Genomic DNA, 18,685 nt, shown 5'->3' with positions numbered 1-18,685 from the left:
GAAGAATAAAATCTCAATGTATGAACCCTTGATTTATTTAGTCTGGGTTAAAGCTCAGATCTCACCAGGTGGCATGATACACAGGACTTTCTTAATATTAGCTCCTTGTCCTCCTGAGCAAAATAAGAATGCAGTACTCACAGTGAGTGTTAAGAGAATTAAACAAAATGCACTGACAGTAACACAGCGTCTTTTGTACAAGAATCTCTCGGCATCCGTTCATTTATTAACTACCGGCAAAAACAGAGCCTTTAAAAACATCTGAAGCAATATGATGTTTTCTTCAGTTAGTGGAAACCAAGGCCAAGAAATGAATGAGGCCCATTGTCGAAAGTCTTCAGAGGCCCTCAGTGTATCTCTAATTTATAATCCTCTCTATCCCAAAGCAGCATTTCCTGTATGAAGATGATCCCTGGGAAATGATGGACTGACTTATATTAGCACTCAGTCTATATTTCAAAATCCGACCATTATGAGATATCTACCTGAAGCCAGAGAAGTTCAAAAGCTAAGTTGATCAGGAGGAAAATCTGCTAAAGCCTGACTTAAAGGCAAACATGTAGACAACTTACCATTTTCATCTTTCAGAGAAGCTTTTGTGTAGTTAATAGCAGCAAGTTCTAAAAGAAATGAGAGGAAGTATTATTCCAATGTTCATATCCATCATTTGATGTGTGTCTGTATTGTGGATAGTTTGATTGATGAGTGGATAGATAGATAGATAGATAGATAGATAGATAGATAGATAGGCAGATAGGTTCACAGATAAGTAGATACACTGATAAAAATCTGTCAACAGATAGGAAAACAACCAGTACAAAAGGATTCCTACAATTCCAGAAATGTTGATCTGATACTTTGTAATTCAGTTGATCAATTCATATATTGTTTTTCTGCACAGGAAGAATACAAAATTCACTAGAGTAGGAGGAGAGCCCCTTATAAAACAATCCATACACATCGAACATAAGTCCACCATTGTGGACCCTCACATATAATTTTCTCCAGATACCTTCATCACTTTTAGCAAATGACAATTTATTGCAGAAGATCAGGATGTGGGTGTACTTTCCGCAGGGATAGAATAACTGGCCAAGCCACATCGATTGTTGTCTGAATATATATAACACAAGGTGAGAGTTGTATTAATCTACATGTAAAACCAAAACAATACAAAATAAAAAAACCAAAATAAACAACACTCTGCAAACATACAAAGACAAAACTCCTTACAAAGACCCTTGACCAGTGTGGATCCAGAACGAGAGTCATGAGGTTGTTTTGGTTTATCCTTTGTCTACTCAGTGTGGCCTTGTCCCTACACACATGGTTCTCGTGTGCAATTTGACCCATTCCACACAATCTAATTTTGTGCACTCTTAAAGAAATGGGCTTGAGGTATATACGTGTGGGTAAATCCCAAGAAGGAAACTGTTAACATAATTATGTTGAACATAAAATATCCACACAAGCTGACTTTAAAGGGCCTTAAATGTTTTTCTTTTCCATACTGTGACTTTGGTCATCATTCTGTATAGCCAATAATAATGGAGCGCTAAATGTTACTAACTGGAATTAAAATAAAAACTTTAAAATTTTTAAATAAAATCTTTCATCATCATGCATTGGTAGATGTAGTCACTAATGTAACAATTACTCACAATAAATATTTGAATTTTAAAAATTATTCAGTTTTTGAGTTAGTGTACTTTGTTTGTTTGTTTTTGTGTTTTGTTTAGAGAGAGAGCACAGGGTAGGGCAGAGAGAGAAGGAGAGAGAGAAGGAGAGAACCTCAAGAAGGCTATATACTGCCAGCACAGAGCCCAATGGAGGGCTTGAATTCACAGACTCTGAATTCATGACCTGAGCCAAAACCAAGACTAGGACTCTCAACCTACTGAGCCACCAAGGTACCCCTTTCAAAATAACATCTGTGTGTGTATCCTAGGTGTTCCTTCTCAATCATGGTTGGTTGAGAACAGGGACAAGATGAGTTTTATCTCTCTAAAGTATCTCTTCATTGTTCTGTGTTTTCATGTGTATATACACATATATAGAAGCTTTTATCAAAAACAAACACAACAAAAAACATGCAAGAACTAATACTAGAAGTCCACCTAGAGTTGCTTTAACAGAAATGCCCTCTTTGGCTTTGTTGCAATGCGAAGACCTTGGGAGACATTCGTTGCAGAAACATGTGCCAAGTAAGACATGTCATAAACTGGAACTTCCCCCTTGCCCTTATCATCCCCAGAGAGAACTCACTATAGCTTTTTTTCTTTTCTCTGAACATTAGGGGGAAAAAAAACCCAACAGGATACTTCAAACCATTAGTTACATTAAATTATTTCTTGCTCATTTGCTTCCTCTCTGTATCTCGGCAATAAAAATTTTTAAAGTGAATAACGCTACGCTAGTTAGAGTCAGGAAAGAATATGAATAAATATAGGACATGTAGGAAAAAATTATCCATGTTGAGTTTTCACCTACAAGTATTCTCATCAGATTAGTTTCATTTTCTTTCATCACAATCCAGGTGAAAGCAAAGGTAAATTTTTGACTCTAATCTGATCACTGGACAAACTAAGAATCTGTAAAATACCAAAAATTCAACTGAGTACATTTTAAAGATCTAATTGACTGAGGAATCTATTTATGAATCGGAGAGCAGCTTATCAAGCAAGTCAGGGAGCTCAAAGGGCCACAAGAAAGAAGTTTTTCAAGATTGAGAAGGAGGGACAAAGAAGTTATTAGCAAGGAAGCCATTGTTTTAGGCAAGGTCACCCTCCTAAGGGGGACAGAGAGGGACAACCAGGAACCTTCCTAGTACAGACCAGAAAATGCCCAAGTCTACGGGTTAAAGGACAGTTCTGGATGTGGAAACTGCAGTTGAGCAGGTATGAAGTCTTGGTTTACTGGCATGGGGTCTTGAGCTTCGTGAAGCCATTTTGAGCCTGAAGTTTTCTTTTCAACAACCCTGCCTTTTGAGCTTAACTGAGAGATGAGATCAAAATGGGAGGCATGAACAGTACTCCCGGCAACTTCTCTGAGGTTCTCACATATTGATTATTTCTCTGTGTGATACTCACAGGTTTTGACCTTTTGACTTAACGGTGTGATGTTCACAGTTTACCACTTAAGTTTCCCATTCATGAGTGGGTCATTCTCTTTGTTCTGTTGGGATGTTCCAGGCTTAGAGAGATCATTTGTTTGTAGGTTACCAGCTCTGAACTTATATTTAAAGCTTTTGAGTTAACAAAACACACCCAAAATATTATTATGTTTACTATAAACAAGACAGTTCCAATGTTTGGAGTGTAATTTGAGGCCATGTTCCCCAAGACATGAAGCAATTAAAATCAAATAATTAAGAAAGGCTGTGCTGAAGCAGTCACTCTTTTTAGCCAAGTGACTTGTCTAAACATCAGTGATCTGATGTTATGGAGTTGCAATCTCCCCAGAGCTGTTAATCTGGTCATTACAGGTGGTCTTGGTTAGAGCACAGACCCAGTCTTGCTCAGCTAAGAGATTATCAAGGGCTATCTCATTTTCAAGAACTACTTTGGCCAGAGTCTAACGGAATTTGTTGGGTGCCCATTGCTTTAGTAAGAGATTGTGGAATAATTTTGAGAATGAAAAAGGTCTTGATAACATCTCATGCCCACTTTGACTTGGTTGCAATGCAAAGACCTTGGGAGATATTTGATGCAGAAACATGTGCCAAGTAAGACACATCATAAACTGGAATTTCCCCCTTTGCCCTTATCATCCCCAGAGAACTCACTATACCTTTTTCTTTTCTCTGATCACTAGAAAAAACAAAACCCAACAGATCTACACTGATCTGGAGCCATAGAATTCACCCCCCAAAGGAGTGAATTCTTGTCATGAAAGCTTCCTGGTTGGTCCCTTCTAATTCAGGATGTAAACTGAGGGAGACAATCAATGAGATGCCATATTTAGCTTGAGAAAGGTTAGGAACAAGGTTAGATTTTCTCCTAGTCTGTAATTAAAGCTTGCTAAAATTCTGAAAGGTACTCCTTTAGCTGTGACCTGGGAGATACAGATGATGGAGTCATCTCTCCAGGGCATTCGCTGGAAAATAAAGGAGAAAACATTTCATGTTTGGTTAAAGTGTGATACCCTGATCCACTGTCTTGGGCAAAAGTGCCCTGCCTGCCTGTCAGCCACTTCACTTTCTTTCAGTCGGACTCAGGAAGGTCCAGTGTCTGTGCAGGACCCGGGGGCAGGTGGGGACTAGCTGTGTGATGTTCGCGGGAGCCCTAATACTTTTAGTGTTACAACAGGAGCACTCAGTAAGGTCCCTCTTCTACTGAAGGTTCGAGGGCTGTCTTCCTCTGATGACATGTACAAAATACCCAAACACCAGGCTGTAAACTGTAACCTTTAACTGTGATCCTGGAAGGCTACCTTAACCTGTTGATGACAGACTCGAGCATGAGACTTAGTAGAGGTACTCTAGCTGGACAGACTAGCATGTGACACAAGAATCAGCAGAAGGTGGTACACTGAGAGAATGTCAAGAAGTTTGCAAGGTTTTCCTTCAAGATCCTATTGTTCGTCTAGTAAAATAGGAGCCTGGGTCCCTGGAGATGACAGGAGATGTGCCCGAGGGGGAAACCCATTTTGAACAGTGTCTTTGCCACAGTGAGGGCTTCAGGCTCTTGCCTGGGAAAGGTTTTAGCCCTTCCAGGAATGTACAACAATAACAAGGGCATGTAGACTGCCCACACTAAGTGACAGTGGCGTGATGTCCAGCTGCAGGTGTACAAAGTGTCCCCAGGGAGGAGGTCTGAAGCTTCTGGAACAAAAAATGATGTTTCCAAGATTATGGACGCAACAGGTTAGACACTCAGGGTAATACATAAGCATTATATAAGTCTTTCCACTGATGTCTATTTATAATTTGAACCATCTTACATGGCCCGTGATGAGTGAAGGAATGAAAAAACAACAAGCAAGAAAAAAGGAGTTTGTCAGGGAGTCAAAAAGAACCAAGTGACTGTCTCGGTTTTCCCTCAACTCCAACTCTTTCTTGAATACACTGCCATTGTTAGCACACCTTGATTTCTCTGATTCAGAAGAACACTAGTGCCAGGGGACAAGGTTGAAAATGCTCTCCACTGACATATCAAATAAGCCAAAGTGGTTTAACAAGTCCTTTGGAATGTTCTATGTCAAGCAAACCAAAACTCAAAGAAGATAAGCAAAACCCCAGAAAACCCCTTAGTCATTTTGACAGAGAGAGAAAACCACATTCTATGCTATATCTGCTTACTTTTGTTTTATTATTTTTTTTACCTTCATAAATTTGAGGAGGGGGAGGAAGTGCAATGAGAGGGAGAGAGAGAATCCCAAGCAGGTCCCACCCTGCCTGCGTGGAGCCTGATGCAGGGCTGGAACCCAGAAAGCCTAAGACCATGACTTGAGTCAAATCCAAGAGTAGGTCCTGTCACTGACTGTGCCACCAGGTGCCCCTGAATCAGCTTCCTTTTATTTTGAAAATTCTTCATTCCAATCTTAGTCAGTCCTGACCATACATAACTTTTTTCCAAACATTTCATGTTTACAAACCTTTACCACTTTCATTTTTACATTCAGAAGTTGTCCTTATTTATCTTATTTATATATTTCTTTATTTTTTAATGTTTATTTATTTTTGAAAGAAAGAAAGAGAAAGAGCGTAGCCCAAGAGGGTTAGATAAAAGTGAACAGAGGATCCCAAGCAGGCTTCAGGTTCTGAGCTGATAGCACAGAGCCCAATGAAGAACTCCAACTAACAAGTGGTGATTATTTTATATACTTCTATTCCACTTACTTGCTCCTAACAGTATAGTTGAGATTACCCATAAAAACAGTAGGAGACAGATGGAGGGATGGGTTAAATAGGTCATGGGGATGAAGGAGTGTCCTTGTTCTAATGAGCACAGGGTGATGTACTGAACTGCTGAGTCACTATTTTGTACACAAGAAACCAGTATGTCAGTCTGTGCTAACTAACTGGAATGAAAATTTAAAAATCTAAAAAAAAGACTTATGAAACAACGAAGTCTGTCGTTCTATCAAGCTGTTTTTCTTAACCTTTTGTAACTGACATCATATCTACTTATTTACTTTGAGTAATCCCAGGCACTTGAGAATATTAATTAATTTTAGTGCTGATAACTCTTAAAACATGTGAGGTTGAAGCATACTTGGGTTAGTTTCTATTTTTCTGAGAGACTGAGAACGCCCAGTTCTTGCAAGTGCTGGTCTCCAAACCAAGGAAATGGAGCACTTTGGAAATTATTTTGACAACACATCCAGAGAGAAAAATACCTCACATTGACGACATGTATTTGTGGACACACAGATGGCTGTGAAGATCCTAGAGTCACTGATGTGTATGGAGAAATTTATGGAGAAAATGCTCAGATTTGCATGTGTCCCAGGAATTATAAAGGACACTGACCAAGGTTTAGGCACAGGAGGTCTTTAGCTGTTTGTATTTTAAAAAGTCTCCGGGGGCACCTGGGTGGCTCAGTCAGTTCATCTTCAGACTTCCACCCAGATCATGATCTCAGGGTTATTCTGTTCGAGCCCTGCATCGGTCTCTGTGCTGACAGCCAGCTCAAAGCCTGGAGCCTGCTTCTGATTCTGTGTCTCCCTCTCTCTCTGACCCTCCCCTGCCCATGCTATCTCTCCTTGTCTCTCAAAAATAAATAAAAAAATAAATAAACATTTGAAAATACATAAATAAATAAAAGTCTTCTTTGCCCTAGTTTCCTTCACTCCCAGACATTGTGGGCCATTTTACATTTCAAGGACCTAAGAAGACAAACCACTTTGAGAACAGAGAAAGAATGCAGGTTCCTCCAAGAAGGACTTTGCTTTCCTAAAGTCAATCCTGTGTAAGCCCTTTTCCAGAGCTAGCAGAAGTGTGGGGGTGGGTGAAGGGACAGCGGAGCTCTGAATGGACCCCAGAGCTGCGTGTCTAGTTCTGTCCACATTTGTCAGGAAGCTGCTCTCAGTGTCAGACTTGGATGTTACTGCGTTCAGGACATAAGAATATCTGCCCGCCACCACCAACTCTCCTGGAATCTTGCTGAGGTTTCTACCAGGGAACTGTGGTCTGAAGGGTCAGGGGCTTGGCTCCAGGCACACCTTTCTGCCAGCTCACCCAGGCTCTGGGCATGAGCCTCGGCAGCCCGAGCTGACCTGTCCTGGAAGGGAAGGCCCATTAGACCAGCAGCCCGAAGGCAAGGAGAGGGGAGCTTAGAACCAAGAGGAACTCACCTGCAGCCCATGAAACCGGTGAAGAGGACAGAGAACCCAGAGGGCTCACGGTTACCAGCCCAGGCTTTTGCCTTGTCTCTGAATGCCCCTGGGGGTTCACTTCAGATCTTTTTGCCTCCTCCAAACCTGTTTAAAGAGCAAAAGTTCAACCAAGTAAATGTTAAAGATCCAATGGTTCTATTAATCAATCAGTGTATGAATCAGAGAGCATCCCATCCAGCATGTAGATGGGAGATCCAAAAGATGACAGGAACGGAATATTTTTACAAGAAAGAGGGAGTGGAAAAAAGAAATTATTAGCAAGGAATCCCCTGATGAGCAAGGTCACCTTCATAAGGAAAGGAAGGGGTCAATGAGGAAGGTACCTGGCACTGACTAGGAATTTCCCTGGTTGACAGGTTAAAGGTTACTCTTCCTGGGGCTGAAATTGCAATGAGATTAGGTATTAAGTCACTTGGTTGAGTGACTCAAGATTTTAAGCTAAGTGTTGCCATTTTGGAAGCAAGGTTTTGTTGTTTGTTTGCTTGTTTAACACTTTCAGAAGATGAAGGACAAAGACTTACATCAGTAATGTATAGCAAAGCTCCTCACCTGTCTTGCTATATGCTTATTTCCTGCTTAAAAAATGCTTGTTAACCACAGGGAACGTACAGACTGGTTTCTTCTATGAGCCTTCTGGGGCCCTGGCCTGTGATGTCCCTGCTCCGGATCTGCCATGTGCATCTACAGAGTTACTAGCTCACAGCCAGGCCAGAGCACCTTGAACTCTGCCCACTCTGTCTAAATATGACCAGCATCTGCAACATGGGGGTCCTCTGAGAGAGCATGCCTGACTCAGGAGTGACCCTGAGGGATCAGGAAAACTGTATTCGCTCTACCGTGGTGATACTCCTGAGACAGTAGTTCGCCCTCCTCCCTTCCAGGTTGGGCGCAGGCTCCCACTGCAGTGTTTGCTGGGCAGCATTCCCCAGTGGTAGGAATACATCCATTGAGGACAATGGAAGAATGTTTGTACACATAACCTCACTCGTCCCTACTTACCGAATTTCACCTCACAGTCTTATATAAAATTCAATCTGAAACACCCAAGACCATACTAAAATCTCAGGAGTCAAATTGCCATTTTTAGTTGAGCTGCAAACCAGCTCCATCAAATGGTTTAAGGGTGATACTCTGAGTAGACCAGATTGAGGTGAGAGGGAGTTTGACTGCTGAGTAGAACATTCCCTAAAGATGTGAAATGTGTCTTATCTCTGTATCAATAAGACCATCAAAGTGCAGTCTCTTCTTGAGTCCTTATTGTATGTGAGGTTGCTAGGTGTTTTCATAGGTATTCTTTCATTTAATCCATACAGTGGTGCTAAAAACTACCACAGTGACTTTCATATTTTGGATGATGAAGGCAAGAGAAGCTAGGTGAATTTTTCTTTATCTTTTTCTTTGTATCTTCCAAAGTCCATTGTATTTTAAGTCTGTGGGCAAATATCAGACTTTTATGCTGTAATTAAAAGTACAAATTTGGGGGCGACTAGGTGGTTCTGTCGGTTGAGTGTCTGACTTTGAATCAGATCATGATCTCACATTTTAGGAGTTCAAATCCCACTTGGGGGTCTGTGCTTACAGCTCAATCCTGGACCTGCTTCTGATTCTGTGTCTCCCTCTCTCTCCCTGTCTCTCCCCTGCTAACACTCTGTCCTTCTATCAATTATAAATAAACATTGGGCACCTAGGTGACTTAGTCCGGTAAGCCTCCGGCCTCAACTCAGGCCATAATCTCATGGTTTGTGAGTTCAAGCCCCATGTCGGACTTCATGCTCACAGCTCAGATTCTGTGTCTCCTTCTCTCTCTGCCCCTCCTTTGATCATGCTCTGTCTCTCTCTCAAAATAATTAAACATTAAAAAATTTAAAATATATATATACACATTAAGTATGGCTGCTCTTTAAATAAAAAAGTAAAACATTATAAATTATTTCTATATGCTTCTATCCATTGATTCTTGACAGAGAGGGAATGCTATTTCTTTCAAACAAAGGGTTCTGGGAGGTTATATTCATATATACATGTACATACTTTTGTTTACGGAAGGAAAAAGAATCTCTTGTTCAACGTTTTTTCCTTTTTTCTCACGTTTGACGATACATTTGTGTTCTCTATCCATTGACTCTTGTTGCACGGTCAGCCAGGTGTATTTCATGTACGTGTCCTTAGTCTTCATGGTGTTTCCCTGCAGGGACTCCAGAACTGTTTTGCCATTCTTTTCTTTCCAATCTATCTCAATAACATCAGGGAAAAAGTCCTCAAGAAGACAAACATATGTTCCCACCTTATGAAGTTTTACTTCAGCAATTGAAGGAAGAAAAATTGTGGGTTTGGGGGAAATGTCTTCATCAGGATTTTTGTCTGTAGGAGAAAACAAAATAGCAATTAAAAGATTATTAGAGAGACAGAAACAGTGTGTGGTTGGAACCACCTAACATAAGTAAAAGGAAGGGAAGGTTGCCATAGAGTTAGTGCTTCCCGGGCCTTTCATCCCCAGTGTAAGCCACTGGGAAAAGGGGTTCAGGAGGGTATGTACGTTGCCCAAAGTCAGAGCCAGTAAGGGCAGCACTTGGGTTCAAGCTTGGAATTTTTTTAAACAATACACAGTCAGTTGTTCAAAAGGGAATCTATTTCCACCCATACTTGACAATCTATCAAGTTGACGTTTTAGCTTCAGATAAGGATCCCATGTCCACTTCTGATACTGGCATTCTTCAGCTTGATTTCTGATTTTATAGAACATCTTGGTCTCACATGTGAAGCACCCCAGAATTTTGAGTAGGACAATGTTTCAAGCTGCACCTCCAAATTCGTAAAGGTGCCTTGAATTTTAAAGTTTTTTAATGCTTATTGATTTTTGAGACAGAGAGTGATAGAGCATGAGCAGGGGTGAGGCAGAGAATCCAAAACGGGCTCCAGGCTTTAAGCTGTCAGCACAGAGTTTGATGTGAGGCTTGAACCCAGGAACCGTGAGATCATGACCTGAACCAAAGTCATATCCTTAACTGACTGTGTCTCCCAGGTGCCCCTAAAATCCCTGATATTAGAAGCAATGTTGCAATATTTCCAAAACTGCTACTTAAAAGTTAGTGATTGTTTTTAGAAATGCTCTTATATGAATTTTATCAAGTAATGCACAAGTCAGAATTTTGTTTTGCTTCAGGAAATATTCACTAAAAGCACATTTTATATTGCAAAATCATTTGATGTTGATGCGTGACTAAGAAGACACCATACTTTGACACTTAGCATCTCCTACAAATTTGGATCTGCCCTATAAGCCTGCCGAATGCGCTGTTGTACCCAAAATTCTCTATGATTTCACCTGCTCTGTAACATGATATGTAAGGGCTGTGATGCTGCCAGTTAGAGGTCCAGAGTACATTGTACACATAATGTGAGAATACATAATGAAGCATCTCGTTGTCAAGGGCATGTCACCTGAAACGCGGAATGTTTCTTGCTTATATGTTGATGGTTCAGTAATCATTGAAATTATAAGGAGTATATTGTGATTTTCACTGAAACAGAAATATTAACACATTTTTTTTTTACTGCTTTGGGGTTATAATAATAATTCTGCAGAAAACTTCCTAAGAAAAGAAGAATTGGATTTCTCCTCTGAGAAGAAAAAGAAAACTATTCTCGAGAACTTTTTCCAGTGCTACAAACCTTCTGATATTTATACAAAGTCAGTAAGCAGACAATAAGTTTTCTATTCATGCTGTACACACAATTAGATCATCTGTGGTTGTTTTAAACCCTCATATATTACTTGTACTGCAAATATACATATATAAATTATTGATTAGACTAGTAAGAAACTCTAAATTTCTCCAACGATGTACTTTGCTTTTAATTTTAAAAGCATGTTATATAAGACTAATTTCTCAATGTACATGATATTTATATCATTTTTGCCTCTAGCCAATACATTAAGGAATCTAGTTTTCATCTAATAAACTTGGTTTTTGACTGGATTACTTCTGATTCTTCATTGAAAAGAACTTAAAAATCAAAGATGAACTTGGAAAATTTCTGGATGGGAAAATATAATGCTTTCCCTCAGCTAGTTTCTGGAATTTCATTCTTTCCAGAGAGACCGAATCTTGAACTTTTTAAATTTTCTCAATGTGATTGATAACTGAGCATTGAATAGTATACTTGATTATATAGGATGAGTCCCTATATGTTGAGGAAATACCTTAGAAGTTTTCTCTTTCAACCTTCTTTTTAAACTTACCAGCAATGTTTTTTTTTTTTTATGGTCACAATCATTTTATCAATGCATAAAATAGAAATGAATTTAAAAATAAGTAAGTTCCGAATACACTTATGCACATTCATAGTTAACAATATTTTTGAGGGTAATTGCCTGAGTTGCATATATTTTATGGTTAGGAAGCAGTATGAATGCTATATAAAGTAACCAAATACAATAACGTTTTCAATTAAGTCTGACATTTCAAACTGCATATTAATAATGACTCCAAGTTTCTCATTTTATTCAACTATGTTTGTTTTATTAAATAATTACTTAAAGCTATTTCATATGTAAATACGAATTTCAAATTTATAACATTTCTAAGTGTATGTAAAAGTCCTAACCCAATCAATAACTTTGTTTCTATGCACATTTTAACTGTATTGTCCACCTTTGTTTTTCTACTATTATAAGCATGAAGCCCAAACCTGTTGAAGTTAGAGATAATATAAAAAAAGATAAATGATCAAGTTTCAAAGTACATAGAAGAACTATAAAAACACAATTTAATTTCATTTTTGTGGTCCAGTGAAGGAAAAACCCATGAAACAGAAACAAATACCTCTAAGTTCAAGTTAGTTGTGTATCAGTACACAGCAAGGTCACTTCCATTGGAGTAGTTGGAAGTACCACTGAATCCTCCATAGGATTTCTGCTTGGTCAGTATGGTTGGCTACAGGCCACCTTCCATACTGGACACAGTTATCCCTCTAGGTGTGAAATGGGGCCACTTCTATTCAGTGTCTATTGTATGTTAGACAACATGCCATGTAATTTATTCACTGTCTTTCACTTAATTCTCATATGACTCCTGATGAATGCATCCTGTTATCCCTGAGGAAACTGAGGGCAGAGAATAATCACCAAAGTTCACAAAGGCAGCAAGTGGTAGCACAAGAGCTACAGGTCATCCTGGTCCAAACCCTGGGCTCTCTGATGACACCCTTTCACCGTCAGAAGAGGAAATGTGACAACTCACAAAGCTTGCCTGTCATGATCAATGTCATTCTTGGCCCAAACCCTTTGATGACAGTTACACACGATGTACATGAGCACTTTATGCAAGTCCACAAGGACACAAAGTCAGATCCTCTTACAGTATTGGCAGAATGTTGTCTATGCTGGCCTTTACTGTAAGGATTGATATTAAAATCTCTCCTAAGGTTTCCACAGTGGAACATGCCATGGAAATGAGAAAGTATATTATTATCATTGCCATGATTATTAGCAACTTGTTTAGATGATAACATGACATGATATGAGATTGTAATCTCTTGGTACCAAACACTTCTTACTAATTGGAATATAGTAGGGGCGCCTGGGTGGCTCAGTTAGGCTTTGGAGGCTCTCTCTCAGACTCTCTCTCTCTCAAAAATAAATAAACATTTTTTTTTAAATTAAGGGAATACAGTACTAAGGTAATGATTGGATCTATGTAAATCAAACATGGAGACTTACTCCTTCATTTGCACCCCACTTTGCTCTACTATGACTCAAATTCACTCAGCCATCATCACTGGAAATGTGCCTTTGACACACCAGTTAGTAGGCAATCCGTGTCTTGTCTTGTCCACTGCATTTCCAGTGTTAAGAAAATCAAAAAGAACATTGGCTAACGACTAATAATATGGGGTCAGTTCATGGAACTGCTTCACCTGTGTTGTCTGGAGAAAATGGCTCTTTTCCCACCAATAGCACAATCTATGTGCATTCTAAGCATTTACCAGCAATTTCTACCTCAAAGTGCCTACCTTCCACATCATGTCCCCAAATCTCCCACAGTGGGCCTTCAGGCCAAATGACGAGATAGTGGCAGGTTATCTGGTCCTCCAAGCCTTCTATTGTCACATTAGATCCCTAGACTGTCACCTGCTTGACCCTGTCTGCTGAAGGTCACCATCTGGAAATGACATCAAATGTCATGGTGCCCACAGTAATGATCTAGTTGTAGCATGAAAGGCATTCCTTAAAAACCACTCCTTCCATTTTATAAAACGGATGTGGACGGCAATGCCCACTATTTCACTTCAAATGTCCCCTAAAGGTCTCCTGCACTGAAAGTTTATTCTAATCTTATGATTGCAAGGACATATGAAATTGGGCTGTACTTCCCTTTATCAGTTAATAAAAGGCATGGACTCCACCACATTTTCTCCCACCTTTGAACATAAAATTTTGCTCTGTGTTTCTTGTAGATCATCACAGATATTTCTTCTGCTTTCCTTAGTGCTTTAGATCTTCTGTTTTTATTCCATGACCTAACTGTTCTTGCATATATTATTTGAGGACTTCTCAAATAGACTTTAGAAAGAGACAGGAGAAATCAACGAGAACTCATTTGCGCATTAGACCCCAGAGCTTCATAGTTTAGGAAGGTCTAAGTCAAAGATCACATGAAAAATGGAAGGAGATATGAATCCCGCTCTGTGGTACAAACATAAGACAAATAGAATCAAAGAGACTGAAATGCCGGACGGAGTATGAGGTGAAGCTTTCATTCCCAGCATCTTCCCGCCCGACGCAGGGGAGCCTGGGTTCAGTCCTGGGCAACCTCTCATATTAACAGAGGCTCCCCTGATCCATCTAACGTTGACGCAACATACGACTTGGACAAGACATCGACCTGAACTCAGCTAAACTAGTCTTGGAAGTAGCACTAGTCAAAGATAGTAAAGAAGTTTAATATAGATTTGGTAAAAATTACCTGGGACTGAAGACTGTATACTTTGTGATTATGTTTCACATACAGAGAATGATGGAATAAATAAAAATGAATGCTTTTATTTTGTATATTGTCTCTTCCAATAAAATATCCAGAGACATCATCATCTGGGAGTCCCCAAACAGACACTCAGACCTACGATGACTCAGAAATTTGCTCTAAAGTACACATTGTAGATACAAGTGAGAAGTTTGATTAAAATTTGTAATGAAATGTGAGGGCAGAAATAAGCAGTACTTCTCAAATGATATTTGTAATGATATAATTTTTAATCTGTAAGTATATAATGCAATGAATTTATTAAATATTATAAGTGAATATTTAAATTTATTTGTATATTATTATAATTTTATATATTTAAGTTCTATCTAAAACCTCTCCTTTTTTACATTCAGAGGTTTTCACTGAAAAATGAGTGATCACCCTATGCTTAGGCTAACAATGTTTGAGGTAATGCTTACTACATTTGAGTCCTTTTTAGAATCATGTAACAATGAATTTTAGAAATTAAATGTATTCTGGCAATACTGACCAGCTGTTCTAAAATGACCTGTAGACTAGATCATAGTCAATACATTTTCTGTTCTCCTGATTCATAAAGTACATCAGTAGGTGATTATTTGAATTCTACAGAATTGACTTTTTTTATTGTTTTTAATTTATTCATTTTTGAGAGCAAGAGAGACAGAGTGTCAGCAGGGGAGGGACAGAGAGAGAGGCAGACACAGAATCCAAAGCAGGCTCCAGGCTCTGATCTGTCAGCACAGAGCCCGACATGGGGCTCCAACCCACAAACTGGGAGTTCATGACCTGAGCCAAAATCATGTTCTCAAATGACTGAGCCACCAAGGTGCCTCAGAATTGACTTTTTTAAGTCACTGACCCTATTCCAACCAATGGTAGCTATAATTTCATTTAATCCTCACACCAAATCACTTGAGATGTTTTTTATACTGACAGAATGAAAGATTGGAACTATAGCAAATGTTAACAGTAATAAATGTCACTATACACTTTTTATTTTTTCTCTTTTCTAATTTTTTCAACAATGGCCAGCTACTAGTTTTATAATTTTAAGAAAGGAACAGCCATTTAATTAAAATTTATTTGCTAAAGGATAATTATTCAGAAAATGATAGAATCAGAAGCAAAGTCCATATTTCTCTGCATCACAATCTCCTACAAAACTTTAAGGACCTCCTGAATTATATCTGTGTCAACACTATTTAATCAGACTGTTAGAATTTACATCACAGACAGGTGGATAAAAAGAGGACAAGAAAGTTGCTTTTCAATTTATGAATTCATTTATGCCTCTGATCACAACCGCTAAGGAGACCAAAATATATCATTACTTTCATGATTTCAGTGTTTTACCAGCATTCTGAAAATTCTTTGAAAACTTGTAGTTGACTAGATCGAGCAGTCTAGAAACATCCCTGGGAGTGTTCTCCCTCCCCCAGGCCAAATTTCATCTCTAAGACTAATGAAGAATGAACACACCTATTATTCTGAATTTATGAGGGAAAAAAAGCACCTCATGACACTGCTGGCTACGTTTGCACAGTTAAATGTGTCCATACCTGATATGAATCACCTTCTGGCAAAATGACAAGGTTAGAAATTTTTGTTCATTCTTTTCCATTGGTTGTTTTTAGATCAAATGAAAAAGATACACACATTTCCTTATGAACCTTTCATCACAGAAATCCCACAGGGACCTAACACCCTCACTGCTCAGGGTCCTCCAGTTGCTCCAGCAAGTTAACTCCTTGTCAATGTCGTCCATGAGAGCTCAGGGGGCAACTGCCCCCAAGGACAGGGACACAGTCACCTGGCTCTCCAAGGATCTGGCTGCTCCTTGTGACCAAACTGGGACCGGATCCTAGAATTCTGAGCCAGCACCAGCACCTCGCTGCTGCCACCCCTGCATCGCCTGCCTCCCCTCCCTACGTTACAGGAAAGAATGAAAGGATATTTACCTGTAGTCCTGAGCAGTGTGCCAGGGCCGAACACTTTGTGAGCCCACCTACTCCCAACCCACTGTCTGAAAAGCTTTTACAGAAATCTTTCTTTGGGGGCGCTTGGGAGGCTCAGTCAGTTCAGCATCTGACTCCTGATTTCAATGCAGATCCTGATCTCAGAGTTCAGGAGCCGAGCCTCACTTCAGGCTCTGTGCTGACAGCTCAGAACCTGCTTGGGATTCTCTCTCTCTTTCTCTCTCTTTCTCTCTCTCTCTCTCTGCCACTCCCCCTCCCCAATAAATAAATAAACCTAAAGAGAAAAAGAAATCTCTTTTTGCACCTTTTTATAAATTGCACCTGTATTTTTTTCAATATTTATATAAGTATATAAAAAGGGGCCCTGATAACATTAAACAAGGTTGATTCTCAATCAAAATCACACTGTATATGAACTTCATCAAGAACAGATGAACTGACCCCTCTCTTCCTGGGCAGTTTGTTTCTGTCCTTCTTATCTCATGAGTAATAATACAAATTATGAGCTTTTACCAGTTAAGCATTGAACTGAAAAGTTGATTTGAAACAATAGGCTACAGAAAATAATATTCAGAATTAAAATACAGTTTAATGCTTCTCATACCATATAATGGTCTAGATCATGTTCTATGGAACAAACAAGTCTTTACTGGGTTCCAAATTTTGCCATAGTAACTAGCCATGTGAATTTGGCAAATAACTGAACTTCTCTAATCCTCAGTTCCTCCATCAGTGAAATTAAGAGAATCTTCTGTACAGGGCTACAGAGGATTGAGAAAAGGCACTGAAACTAGTCAGCATGGTATCTGGCTCTTAGAAAATAGTAGCTAATATCATTATTTTCATTAATGTTCCTTTATCAAATGTTCCACTAAACAAATCCATGGATTTAATATGCAATCAGTATTACACAAATTAAGAAAGCAAAAGAGCTCATGAATCCAAGACATTCGGTGCCTCTGACCATCACAGGTTGAAAAACAAGGGGTCCCAGAAAACCACAATCTAGAATATTTTCCACTAGACTACAGGATTTTTGAGTGTTGGGAATATGTCTTGTGCCCCTTTTATCTCTAACATCCAGCATAGAGACTGTCTTCAATAAATGTTTGCTGAGATAATAAATCAACACAAAAGGATGTAAAACCATCAATTCCTCTCATGGACTGTAGAGCTGAAGCAATTTACCGAGCTCACAAATTCCATTACACTTGACCACCTCTGCACAATATCACAAGATTGCAATAGCACAGATTTTGACTGATCTCAGCCAACCCTCTAAGAAGTAGTAAGTAATAAAGTAATAAGAATATGCTGATTTATTGATGTTCTCTTCTCAGTTACTGCATTATCTCCAAGAGTTAAAGCTTTTCCATTGTTGTTGAAGATGAGATCACAAGCAATCATGTGTCTTTTGCAGGTTATTAGAGAAAGGAGCACTCAAAATACTAGAGGTGATTAATCAAAGCGTTTCTCACTTAAAGACCTACAAAAAACATCTTGAACCAATAATTTCCATAAATAGTTTACAGAGGCTTACAGATATTGTAATTTCAAGCCTGCCTCTCTACTTTATGTGTATATTATGTTAGAGTTGAATTTCAATCTGTTTGCAAGCATGGTAGGAAAGAAACCATTTTCTTTGGATATAAAGCAAAAGTAGTTTTGTTTCCATATAGAGTGACCAGTAGCTGCAAAACTGCTGTGCATCTGCTAAGGTGATCCTACATTGTTTTTCTTAAAAGCACCTATCAGTTTTTCATGCACAGGCTCACAACAGGACAAAGTAACTTACCAGGGGGGGTTGCTATGAGCCTAGTTCTTCTGCAGATATCTTCATCCAGCCTGGTTCCAGGGCATCACACTGGTGAGAGGCTCCTCAAAATGTCAGACTTCCTTTGAGTCCCCTGGCATGAACAGCAGGTAGAAACCTCATCCTGACTGTTTGATCTTCTGGATTCCCACTCAAAGTCCTTAAATATAGGCTTTATGGCATTTCATATTTTGTAAGTTCTTCTTAGATTAATTGATCCAAATGTCTGTTTTCCATGGAGGCAGTAATCACAGGAAAGTGCTTATAGAAAATGGAAACAATAAAACCAAATAGAAAGAAAGGAAGAAAGGAAGGAACGAATGAAGGAACAAAGAAAAAAAGAAAGAGTGAGAGAATAGGAAGCAGGAAGGAAGGAAAGATAGAGGGAAGGAAAGGAAGGAAGGAAGAAAAGAAGGAGAAAAAAAAGGAGGAGATCATGGCCAAGATGTCACCCAAGGCCTTTTGTAAATTACCAGGAAAAGTGTTCAGTTCAGAGAATTAAGACATTTGATTTCCAGGTGTTCAGTGTGTGAAGCCGCTCAGAGATT

At 39.1% G+C, this 18,685-nt stretch overlaps 1 gene segment (V, D, J or C); it reads right to left on the bottom strand.

Annotated features, from left to right (window-relative positions):
* Nucleotides 1-18,685, bottom strand: part of LOC115281440 — a 28,936-nt gene that overhangs the window by 1,818 nt on the left and 8,433 nt on the right. The window contains 4 exon segments of the C gene segment in view: nucleotides 573-620; nucleotides 7,297-7,422; nucleotides 9,370-9,699; nucleotides 16,307-16,366. Coding sequence covers nucleotides 573-620; nucleotides 7,297-7,422; nucleotides 9,370-9,699; nucleotides 16,307-16,366 — 564 coding nt within the window.

The sequence above is a fragment of the Suricata suricatta genome, chromosome 2 (assembly GCF_006229205.1).
Source record: "Suricata suricatta isolate VVHF042 chromosome 2, meerkat_22Aug2017_6uvM2_HiC, whole genome shotgun sequence".
Lineage (NCBI taxonomy): Eukaryota > Metazoa > Chordata > Mammalia > Carnivora > Herpestidae > Suricata > Suricata suricatta.
Note: the sequence above shows the minus strand (reverse complement) of the source record. Positions and strands in the feature narration are given on the sequence as shown.